Source organism: Rhopalosiphum padi, chromosome 4 (genome assembly GCF_020882245.1).
Source record: "Rhopalosiphum padi isolate XX-2018 chromosome 4, ASM2088224v1, whole genome shotgun sequence".
In the NCBI taxonomy this organism is placed as follows: domain Eukaryota; kingdom Metazoa; phylum Arthropoda; class Insecta; order Hemiptera; family Aphididae; genus Rhopalosiphum; species Rhopalosiphum padi.
In genome coordinates this window covers 1,382,216-1,395,609 of record NC_083600.1, presented here as the reverse complement: position 1 = coordinate 1,395,609, position 13,394 = coordinate 1,382,216, and the positions used below count along the sequence as shown (strand labels likewise).

At 26.7% G+C, this 13,394-nt stretch overlaps 1 protein-coding gene across 2 annotated transcripts in view; it reads left to right on the top strand.

Moving 5' to 3' along the window:
- The first annotated feature begins 3,453 nt into the window (after positions 1-3,453).
- Positions 3,454-13,394, top strand: part of LOC132930723 (transmembrane channel-like protein) — a 62,849-nt gene continuing 52,908 nt past the window's right edge. For both annotated transcript variants that reach the window (XM_060996750.1, XM_060996749.1), the window contains exon 1: positions 3,454-4,301. In XM_060996750.1, coding sequence (XP_060852733.1) covers positions 4,167-4,301 — 135 coding nt within the window. In that variant the 5' untranslated portion in view covers positions 3,454-4,166. The remainder of the gene's footprint in view (positions 4,302-13,394) is intronic.

Genomic DNA, 13,394 nt, shown 5'->3' with positions numbered 1-13,394 from the left:
TTATACATGATTTGAGTCAAGGAAATTCAGTAACAACATTTTCATCAAATGTATTTTTGAAGCCAATTTGTGTTTTAAATCGATAGAAGAAGTCAATTGATCATTTTTAGCCCAGATTTTATTGTTGCCGTGTTTTTATTGTGAATATACTCCAACTTAAAATTTAAAATTACTAAAAGACCTTTTAGCTTCTCCTACAGTCATTGTCACTTATTGATATAATACAACACAATCTAATATATTATACTCATTTTCAAAAAATATTTCCAAATTTTCTTGAATAAATTGAGTTTAATATAGTTTAAGAAATTATGTTACAAATTACAATACCTTTTCAAACACAAATTATAAAATATAGTTTTTTTATATAGTTTTTAAATGTTCTGATTCATCTACCTACAATCATAATATATGTTTAGATAAATCTTATTTGTATTTATTTTTATATATATGTTTAATTGTAATTTTGTTTTTAGTTTTAGTTTTTCATTGGTCGTTGATACAAATTTTTAAATATTTTTGACAGTTCGAAAACGATAGTTATACCGTACTAGGAATCGCTTCACACAGTAAGTATACACTTTCATTAGTTATAAAATTCGAATCTTTAAGAACACTAACCTACCTAATTGGTTATATTATATTGATAGTGTTGACACTATTTTCTACTGTTGAATTTTAAAAACTAAGCTGTTATCCCAACCACATTTTTGTGAGTCTAAAATAATTTGTTCCGATTTTGGCTACTTACTTAATCAAACAGGTATACATTTTGATAAAAAAAAAAACCATAAATTCTATGCTAGGTTTTTTTCTTATATTTATTTTTTGAAGCACTACTATGAAAATATCAAGGAAAACAAGGAGGTAATGACAATGAGTTTGTTTCAAGTTCTCAATAGCAAACGTTTTAAAGAAATTGTAATTTTTGAGAAGAAAAGCAGAATTGTCTACAAAATGCACTAAATATATTTATTACTGGTGAATATTATTTATTTATTTATTTATTTATTTATGAACGGGCTAGGAGTCCAATAGTACAAACAACACAATTTATAGTAATGAATATGGATAATATAAAATAATAACTAAAGTGACCAAACGGCAAACAATACAATTGATAAAATAAACAAATGGCAATTATATAAAAAATAATAATGAAAAAAAAAAAAATAAAAGGTAAAAATAGCAATAAGAGATTGCAGTACTATACTAAAAAAACGTTTTAAGAGAAGCCTACTCATTACAAATGCACATAATAATAATATTTTAAATTGAAATTATAAATTTTGTCTTTTGATAAAGACTACTTGTACGTCTATCTATCAGGATTAACCTAACCTAACCTTAAAATCATAGGGTAAGTATAATAAGGGCGATTGTAAACTCCACTAGAATACTGGTTAGATAAAAAGGTAATGATAAGATTTAATGTAAACTATTTTCTTAAATAGTCACTCAAAAGATACAAATATTACCCGTATTTATTATAGTTAAACAAAGGATTTTTTTTATTGAAATACGATAAAAGATCAAATGAATATAAAATATTGTTAGTAAAAACAAAAATTATAATATTTTTGAAATTAAACAGTTTTTGTTATGTAAAATATTTGGGTATGTACAGAGATTTATTCTCCCTGCTCTCCTATCACGTATCTATAAAATCATTGTTTCTGTTTAAAACAATATTTGGTTTTGCTTATATAATATATATGAATTATGGAAATTGTGGTTAGTTTACGTCGTCGTTTTTTTTATACACTTTGTAGCATCGTATGGCATGGAATGTAGATATTCTGAGTCTAATTTGCATTAGAAATTGCTTTACTGTGATAGTGTACATTTATATTGTTTTTTACGACATAAATTAATTGACGTTACGAATTTTGATAAATATTAAAATACAACTTTACTATTTTGTATATAAATTACAACGCAACAAATTTAATATTTATTTTGTTTTGTCAAAACAATGGAAATTTAAGTCTATAATTTTAATTACATTTTGTACATACGAGGATGATTATTATTTATTTATCATCCACATAAACGGTTTAAAATGTTAATATTGATTATAATTTCCCGTTTTAACCTACCTATTAAAACCAAACTCTGACGTAATCCGTAGGGACATTATACTCTTTAAATAAGACGGTTCTCTCATAAAAGGACTACAATTACAAACCATTAATTGTCATCAACAAACAGACTCTGTCAAATATCGGTATTCCATGCTAGTCGAGGGCGTGGGTTATTTTTTCGTAAGTTAATATTGTCTTAACGTTTGCCCGTGTATACAAACAATAGAATCGTACAACCAATATTGGAAAAACAAAGTACACCTAATAAATGTGGTAAATACTCAGAGTTATAAAACCACGATGCGTCATAAAATCATTTACTCGTAAAATTCGTAATAAAATAGTGACGTTTAAAAAGTGATATATATAAATTTTATCATACGGTATAATAATATTATATTGTATGAATGAATACGGTACAACGGGGAAAGATATTATACAGATAAAGCCATATAATTTTTCGCATTAAACCAATAATGTAATGAACATGATAATGTTATGACATCGGTAGATACTCATATTGCATATATATATAAAGGCGGAATCGTTATGGTCTGTGCGAATTATTGAGGTGTGAACGAAAGCGTTTTACACGCGAACATCATGTTTTCTTCAGTAGTAGTCACAATCGTTCGTTTATTTATACAGCGTGATTCATTCAAGCATGCTCATCCCTTTTGTCTTCTCTTAGATAATGCTGAAATTATTCAAAATCTTAATTTTGGACTTTTAAAATATATTTATATTTTCAATTCCTTGAGATTTTTTCTACTGTAAATTATTTAGCGGACATTTTTATGTATTAAAATCAAAATTCAGAGAAATAGTTTTCGAGTTATTTAACACAGTCAATTAGACTTACCCCATTAACGGATAATGAGGAATACTATTTTTAGGTTTTACCGATAAATTCGTATAATATTATTAATGATACGATGGATAAGAATTATTATCGACAGAAATAATGTCATTTAAAATAATTGGAAATAAAATATCTATTTATAACATAATTATTTTAGTAAGATTATAATATCTGATTTATTTTTTCAGTGCCCTATGTTACTTTACGCTGTGCGGTAGGTACGTGAAATTCAAAGTTACTAGAGGACCAATTTTTTTACTTTAAAATCTAGCTGACCATAGAGCATAGAACTATAGAAGGCAAAGGTCAATACAATTTAAAACTTCTGTATTTATACTATTATATTATTTATATTTATATCTAATTGTTAATTTGTTAATTTAAAAATGTAGCACAAGCCAGATAAAAAAGTTACGCGGATCGCCAGTCACCCAGCCCCGCTGTATGACACAGTAAAACTCGGCCTTTCACACATCATAATAGAAAATACTACTACAACTATCGCAGTACTTTTTGTTTTCGGTTGGTTCCAAATTTAGAGCAACTTGTTTGAATTTTGAATTAGATAGTTACATCAAATTTTTCAAAATAAATTATCAACTAAATAATTTACAGTAAAAAGGGAGTAGAGAGATTCTCATTTAAAAAACAGAGATTTGTATCGTCACAGGATACTCCTAAATAGTAGTATATATTGTATTATTCTCGCACGGGTTTGAAAACATGGTCTTAAAATAGCTTATATTTAAAAATTTGAATAAATTAATTTTGTATCAAATGAAAAATGGGGGTAAACATGTTTGGTGAATCACACTGTATATAATATACCCAAACATACACATTATGCGCTTATATAAACACACACACAAACGTTTTATCGTAATTAAACATCGGGGGCAGTTCCGACACCCTGGGTGAAATATTCCAGTTTTTTGTCCAACCCCGTGCGGTTGACGTATTATTTCTATGTAGTTATTTTATTTTTTTTTAATAATTTTAATTAACTTAAGTACCCCATATAAACAGAGCGGGGTTAATGTGTTTGCGCGACGGTGACGATAATCTATACATATAGCTGTTAAATATCATAACCAGGTGGCTTAATCAAAATCGTGTAACAAGCACACTCGCGGAGAGACTCGTACACGTCCCGCACGTCGTTACACATATTATAAAAACCATCATCATAACGTAATACTGTCATACAAAAATACATCGTTATGGACTTTCACCAAGTACCGGAGAAACAGACGCGTAGACGCAGCCGGACCGTCAGCTGGGACCATTCGGTCAGAGCGGACGGAGAGCCGTTGACTTGCAAGACGACAACGGACAGGGGTGTTCTATCACCGCAGGTACGTCATTTTTGTCGGAAGTGACATACGACAAATTTCGAACTATCACTATAATATTTACAGTAATATATTGTTATAGTAATATAATAGACTGCTGCGTACGTAAATATCAATATCGTTTTAAGTTACAGTATCTTACAACATATTGTGTCCGTTTTATACGTATTTTAGGTGGGTGATCAATGGTTAGTGTCTACGATGTCTATACGATATAATATAATATTTTGTGGGGCATAGGTTATAGATAGAGTAAAATATGTTGATTATTTAAGTCCAGATTATTATTTCGATAAGACAAATTTCATAAAATTTATTTTAAAGTTTCTACATTAAATTGCTTTGAAAATGCACGAGGATGCAATATTACATATATCAATACATATATTATTATATTATATGCCATTAATGTGGCACCCTACATATTATAAAATATTAAACTACTAGGTAATTAAAATATTTTGTTTAAAGTGAAAAATATCTTAAGGTGATTCACTCGTATTTATAAAGGTTAAATCTATTGTAATGTTAATAATAATATGTATGATGAAATAAATAAACACAATTTAAAGTAATTATTATACAGAAGGAACATTATACTTTTCATGAATAACTTGTTCATTTTTAATCCAATTATTAGTTTTTTTATTTTGTTAAGGTTAAGTTAGATTTTAGAAAAAATCGTTAATGCTAAGCAATTAATAATTTTATTAATATTCTTTATTTAAACCATTTGCAGAGTGATTTTAATTAGGAAAAAGGTTTTATAGAATTCATTTTCAATAAAAAGGCTTGAATTAACTGGAAATTAATTATTATTGTTTATTTAAACGACTAGTAATCATGATCGTACGACCTTTAATGCTATAAAAAACCAACTAAAAAAAGTTTTTTTAAAAGTTGAGTTTCGAATATTCAATGTGCCAAATTTGGTTAGTTCGGTACACTGAGAAAAACCAAAAGTAGAAAACGATTATTTTAAATTCTGAGCGATGAACGATGGACGTATTAATTTTACAGTGATCACACATCGATATGTGTTAATTTTTTTGTAAAAGTATGATAGGATATCGATAAAATGCTTAAATTTTCAACTTTGAGGATAGTTTTGGATAGAAAATTGGATTTAGTTTTTAGTTTAAATAGGACAATATTAAAAATTCACAGTTATTTTTTTTTATTATCTGGAAAACAAACAAAAAATTTTTATACACTAAAATAGATTTTGGCTTAATTAATTTGTTTATTTTGTTTTAATTCAAAAACAATTAACCATAGAAATTTATCATTTTTACCAAGTATTTTATTATAATTTTATCCTTATAATACATAGTATAATTTTAAAATATGCTTTTCAATCAATTAATTAGTTGACATTTTCTTTTTTTTAGTTTTTTTTTATAAATTTCAATAACAAATTGAATACAAAGTCCATAATAAGTAGTTTATTTCACGATTAAAAAATATCAAAGATTTATAGTCACAATATATTTTTATAAGTATTTAAATTTAGAACTTTGACAACATTACGAATATTTTATAGTTATAGAAATACATAAAAAAAAGTGTGTGTGTGTATACTTAGATTTTAAAATTGAATACAAGGTTCTTTATAAGTTTTTTAAACTACATGAAAAATAATTCTACCGGAAAATCAAATTGATTTTTTATGAGCATTATAAGTTAAATTTTTTACAACATTGGGGATATTCAACCGTATAATATTCTATTTTTTTATTCTTTTTAATCTTTTTTTCTATTGTTGTCTACAAATAACTGTAGATACTTGAAATTTTCTTGAATTGATTATATTATCGTTTTCATTATATGATAAAATTTTCAAAAATGTTTAACTAATTTATAGCCAATGCCAAATTTTTAATTTTTTAGGTTTTTAATGCCGATAAAAAATTATTCGCTGCGTCAAAAATATTGAAAATTTAATGTAAAATTCCATAAAGTTGTTCTTATATCTGTATAAAAATTTTAAGATATAAAGGTGCAAATTTTTAATATGGATTTGAAGTTAGAACTTAGAATTTTGACGAAATTATTCATTTAAATAATAAATAACGGTATTAATTATTTTGCTTAAAAACATTATTTGTGAAAACTTAAAACTTTTACGCATATTAAATTATTATGGATTTTACTATACGCAATGACATTTTTGATTTATTTTAAGATTATTTATATTAATTATATATAATGAATCTATTTTTAATGTTTTACGGTATTTACAGAAAGATAAGATTAAATTTCGAATTCAAGTTTAACACACCCATAATAGTGACCTCCTCTCTACCTAATATACAGCAGAGCATAACCGCTTACTACTTACATACCTTTTTTTTAAACATTATTTTTTTTTTTAAAGTGATAAATACATAGTAATAATAATAATATGCTAAATGGCACATTTTTTTATTCATTTATAAAAACTTCTCAGACCATCGTGCTCGGTAGTCTTAACTCGTGCCTATCAATCAAGCAGTATATAAACGCATTAGCGACACATTACACGCATTTTATATTATTATTATTATAAAATAACATTTTTTTTTATAAATAATTAAGAAAAATATTCATTATGGTGTAATAAATGAAGAAAAAATAGTTTATAAGTGACTATCTTCGGAAATACAATTATCTCAGTAAGAGTCTGCATTCTGTATTGTTCTTTAACAATAAAATTGTATTATTTAAAAAGTAATTATAGGAATATAAAATGATAATTAAAATAAGTATTGGTTAATTCAAAAACCATACGAAAATATTGCGTATTACCATTGATAATAAATACTAGTATTTATAATCAATGGTATTACGTATTTGATAGTTTATGCTGTGTGCCTGTGTGTTGTCAGTTTAATTTATCTGTAATGTATAAGTATTGCGTAGAAAATTTGTTTTTCTTTTTCCGTATAGATATTTCTCATATTATTATGCATTTATTAATGATTTACAAAAATTATACTTTATTTATTTATTATATTTTACAATAAAAATTGGTATTACTGGAACTATTATACTAAGATTAAAGTGAAAACAAATTAAAAATAATTTGATTGAAAGAATATGTTTGAATACAATACAGTTTTGATATTATTCTGAAAATATTGCAATCTTCGAAGAAATAAGAGGTAAGTGATTGGATATATTGTTTTTGTTGGTTTTCCCATTTAAAATTGTATGCCGACGATAATAATACGTAATAAAATTGATACTGAGTATAGTTATAGCAAAACGGACTTTAAAAAAAGCTATAAATTCGACAAATAATAATTGACTGTTCTAAATAGTTTTTAAAAAATAGGTTAACATGTACATTAAAGGTAACAAAATGCACTAAATAAAGTAGATTACTCACAATGACTTATTAGTAAAATAATAAACTCACGGTCTTTTAGACAGTGATGCGACTCATGGCGGGTTAAAATATGTGGTTCCATTTATATATATTTTGATAAGTGTCTCCGACACGAATTTAGACTTGAAGGAGTAGTGAATATATTATATTATTTATTAGACTACGTTACGCACGTATATGTAAATTAATTAATGAAAAAAATACACCCACAAACACGCGTATATATAGATATCGATCATCATCGTTGTAATAACACGAGACGGTGGCCCGGCGGAGCAGTGATGCCGCCGCTGACCGGTGCCGGCACGATCGACGTCCGGTGACCGGAGTCGTGTTTGAACTTTCCGATGGCTCGGCGCACCATTTCTCCGATGCCGCCGGACGATCTGCTAATTTTCATACACACTGGTCGCTGAGATGTCACCGCCGCCCCGGCCACGTTCGCCGCGTGTCGGCGTCCTTCGTCCGAGTCGTTAGCGACATTTTGCTCCGACAACGGTCCGGCGAACGGTCGTTTCGTCGCCACCGCCGACCGTACGAGCGATTCGAACTGGTTGACAGCCGTCAGAACGTCGCCATAGTCGTTGGACCCGTCGTGATGGCCGGCCGGTAACACGGGAGTCGCGCGCGTTCCGTCGACGACGGCGATGAGCGCGGCGAACGCGAACGCCGCCGAAAGTCGCATCACGTGGCTCGCGTGTGCGTCGCGCGGATCGCACAGGTGTTGCCGTCCGTGCGCATTGCACATCGCGAACAGACACAACAAACGATCGTGACGGTATATAATTATTGTACGTCGCTGTACCGATGGCGTTGTCACGTATCTCTCTGTAAATACGCCTCTGCGGCGACGATGTCTGACGTGTCGAGAATTGAATATTGGAAAATAACAGTTGCTAGGCGATAGAAATCGAATACGAACGTCGTCCGAGAAATGTTTGTTAGTTACGTTATGTAGGTAGTGTGTGGTTTTTTTCAAAAACCGTTTACAGCGACTGAAACGCTAAATATAATATATACTCCGAGACGTTTTTCCGTCTTTGAGGCTGTTGTCTGCTGTAGATCGACAGACCACAGACGTACATAATAATATATATCAGTCGTATCGTAGTCACTTGACAATAAAACGATGTTAAGACTTACATCCATGGCTGTGTGCAATATTATTAAAAATAATAGTCGAGTGGGATATTTAAAATGAAAGCTATTAAATAGACCATAACACACGCACTACCCGTATCTATACGGCTATACGCATGTAATTGGAAATAACAGTATGTAAATACACGGTATTAGTAATCAATCGCTTCCCCCTTAATTAAGGGTATTAGAGTATTACGAATTATACATTAATGATTAAGCAGACATGATTTGGTTGGCCCGAATCGGTCAGGTGTTGGTCAGAAGCCGCTGTCACTTGCAGTTGAACCCCCGACAAGACTATGATAATATATGAACCATCTACACACGACCTGATATTTCATCCGATTTTCTGACTATCCTAGACCTAGGCATTTAACATTTGTTTAAATATCTTTTCCGAAATAGTTTATTTAAGAAAATGAAACACGTTTTTTCCATGAATATATAACTCCGTAAAAACTCCAATATTCTCGTGATCTTAAAAACCTAATTATTAATTTAACTATACGTAACGACACATTCAAAAAAATATTATGTAGATTCACTTTAAGATATTACTTTATAGCCTATTTATACCACAAAAACCTTTTCACATTGTTTTTTTGATTAGATATTGACTCAAAAGTCAAAAGTTAATTACAACTCAGTGTTTATTGTAGATTTTCTAAAAATTTAAGAAGTACAACAAGTACAAGATCAATTTTATAAATTCGTGAATAATAAAAAAATTGATACAGACAATAATATTTAAGATACTGTCTTAACATCCTTAAAAAAAATTGAAGAAAAATAAGTGATTTATTATTTTCTACAAAGTTTTCAATCATTTGATTGATGCCTTTAACTTTATTAAAAAGTTTAAGTTTTGTACAAGACTTCAACATTTCTTACATATCTCTTTTTTGAAATCTGGTAGAATACAATGATATATTGTAAACCGAATTTTAAATGAAGTAAATTACCACAGAAACCAGATCGATTTCAACTTATATTTAATCAATTTAAAAGTATATAATAATATCATTATAATTAATTACATTAGTCTAACCTAAATACCCACGTTTATTTATTTAGTTTTTCGACTTGATTATATTCCATATTTACTTATACAAAATGTTTAATTTGTAATCATTATTATGTGTTATATTTCATTTTATTTACTTAAGGGATTATAACATGTCTATAAATAAATATGACATGGTATAAATACATATAATTAAATATTAATATTATAATAAATTTTATGTTTTTGGCAAAAATTAAATTAACTTACCGCAAAACTAATAGTAAATAAATATATATATGCAATATAAAAAAACTCATCATAATAAAATTTACTTAGTGATATAGGCTAACAAATATATGATTGTAATAGATTTCTATTACATTTTTTAATTTAAATTAAAGTTTTTTCGTTTTTAATACATTATAGTATACTTAATACCTACATACATAAAATATAGGCTATGTTAAGTAGTTTAGTGAATTTTATAATATATATATTATGTATATGGTTGGAAGGTTATAGTTTTCGATTTAGTGATGCGTTCTGGAATTTATGATGGGTCTGATGGGATTTGACATATAAAAGCTACTACTATTAAGGAAGCGCAAAACCTCCATCTGGTCCATCCGGATCTCCACACATTAATACACACTGTCTGAACGACAATACTGACTTGCACATTATATATTATTATTATATTATACACACCGGTTGTCATATTATAGTAAAATGTCCATTTAACGGGTATTCACTAACAAGAACTCTACTATGGAGTCGTTTTAGTTAGGTATATCCGTTATGTCGAGGATTTTAGTAATTTAAATGTTTCAGTAATAATATTGTTTGATAAAAATATATATTAATTAAAAAAAATCAAGTACTTTAAAATCATTAAACATTTCTCATAACTTTATGAAATTTAAATTAATAATACATGACGTGTTAACATTAACAATAATTTGCTCAATAGAAATAATATGCAAGTTTCCATTAACCGTAAAAACAAATATTTAGAGTCAAAATAAATAAATAAAACATAATAAAATATGTAAAACAATCATTTATTGAATAATAAATAAGACAGCATTGTAATAATACAAACTATAGAAACTGAATAACAAAATAAAATACAAGTACAAATACGTGCATGAAAAGTTATTATTCATGTAAGTAATATGATTATACTTTGTGCAGGTGTCGCCCTTTGGCGTTTTTTTATTTCGTTACTACATTCGATTTTGATTTATCATATAATTTTTCTCAAATGTCGATTTATATTTGTGATCAAGTTATTATTGACATATATGTACCCAGTTACAATTTTCTTGTACATTTTCTTCTTACTCACTTGCCAATTTCACGTCACGTCTTATATTGACAGGGATTGATAATTTTTTATAGACATTTTTATTATTTTCACGTTTTCTCTTTTAACTTGTCATATTGTGTCATAAATATTTTGTGTATTTCTATTATTATTATATGTTTATTTTAGTTAATATAATGTATATGGCTTTGAAAATTTAACAGACTAATATTTATATTATTTTTTTAGTAAAATATTTAAAATCGAGTAAAACAATGGTCTTCTGACTATACACGGTTTATACAGCCAAAACTGTATATTTTTTTATATGATACCTGTGTCGTATCCTTATGTCACATCTTAAATATTTATTTCAAGTTCCAAACTTCACCATCCACTATGGTTAAAGTTTTTTTATGTACATACCTCCAGGAAATAACTTTAATGAGATGAAAAACATGCTAAGCTCTACAGATAATTATTTTATAATATTCAATAAATACCTTGCCTCATCAGTTGAAAATTTTATTACTAACTTGTTAAAATTAAATATTTGTTATAAATAATATTATATTAATATATTATTGTATAAGATTAGGAGCATTCCTCGTCAAACTATTATAATATTATTGCGAGCATGTATGCTATTAAAATGCCTATACAATACGCCCGCTTAGTGTTATGGTTTGTTTTTAGCTAATCGTTTTATTTTTTATGGTTTATGTATAAAAAGTAATTATTTATTAAGAATCTAAATTCTAGATTAAGAATCTTAGATTTGATATTATTACTTTCGTAATAAAAATACAAATGCTGTCGCATTACCTATATTTAATGATACTATCTAAGCATGTTTTGTATAAAATAGTAAACAACTTATAATTTTTTGTAACTATTACCATTGTTTTCAATAAATGTAAGGATTGTTACTTATTTGATATTTCTCATCTTATAGTTCTAATATAGTACATCATTTTACTACGAGATTGCAACACAATATTTCTATTTGTTGCTTTTTAATGTTTATAATAAATGTTACAAATTGTATTTAACCAAATCCTATTTCTATAATGGTATAATTTATTCATATATAATTTACTTATAAACATGCAATTTATATTTATTGAAAGTATTCATATTAATATTATTGCACCATTTATTAATAAATACATTATATATTAATATTATTTTACATGTATATATGAATGTACGTATTATAAAAATACATGAAATTCTATATGTATTTGTAATAATATAATTTAATATGCAACAGCTAAATTTTGAAAGGTATTTCATTTTAAATTTAAATTTCATTTAATTAAAATTGATTTTAGAACTACAATAAAAGATTTGAATATTTAACTAAAAATATTTTACAACATTGATCATTAATAAGTAATATTTATCAGGTTATGTTATATTGATTTTAAAGTAATGGTAGGTATTTAAAACTAAACTATTGTTGGTTTATAATAAATTGTTATATCTTTATTCTTTATGTAGTACTTTTATTTAATTGTATAACCTTGACAAGACTAAACATAATTCTATTTTTATATTATTTTCAAAGTTAGATGGCGCTACTATATACATTTAGGTATTTATAAGCTTATAGGTACGTATATATAAGCAATATGTTACAATATTACAATATGTTAAAGCAATTAGAAAACTAAATAATTTTTGTGAATATTAAAACAATAGTTTTAGCAACATAAAATTAAGTACACTATTTACATAAATCATCTATTTAATACGTTGTTTATACAGTGAGAGTTTAATTAAAAAGAAACCATTCTATACTATTATATAAGCATACAAAATATACTTGTGTATTTTAACTTCGTCTTAAAATTTTTTTTTCTATTTATGAAATAGTAGGATGGTACATATCATATACCTAATATGTATAATATAAATTTAAGTCATCAATAACAACATTTTTATTAAAAAAAAATATACTATTTTACTATTTTTATATTATCTTTATTTTTATTTTTTTAATTTTTTAATGGAAATATGCATTTTTAATATTTAATACAAAAACAGAAAATTTGAATAATAATTCAATACACAAAAATTACATTTTGTCAAGTAGATTATGAATTGTAAATATTTATTTTTAAATAGTTTTTGAAAAAGTATTTTAAATGTAAATGAGTGGGGTCGAGTGGCACAAATAAGGTACTTTGCAAAATGTTGGACCAATTATATTACACACATCTATACTATAAATGTTTTTAACTTTAGAGCTTATTAACTATTTATCCA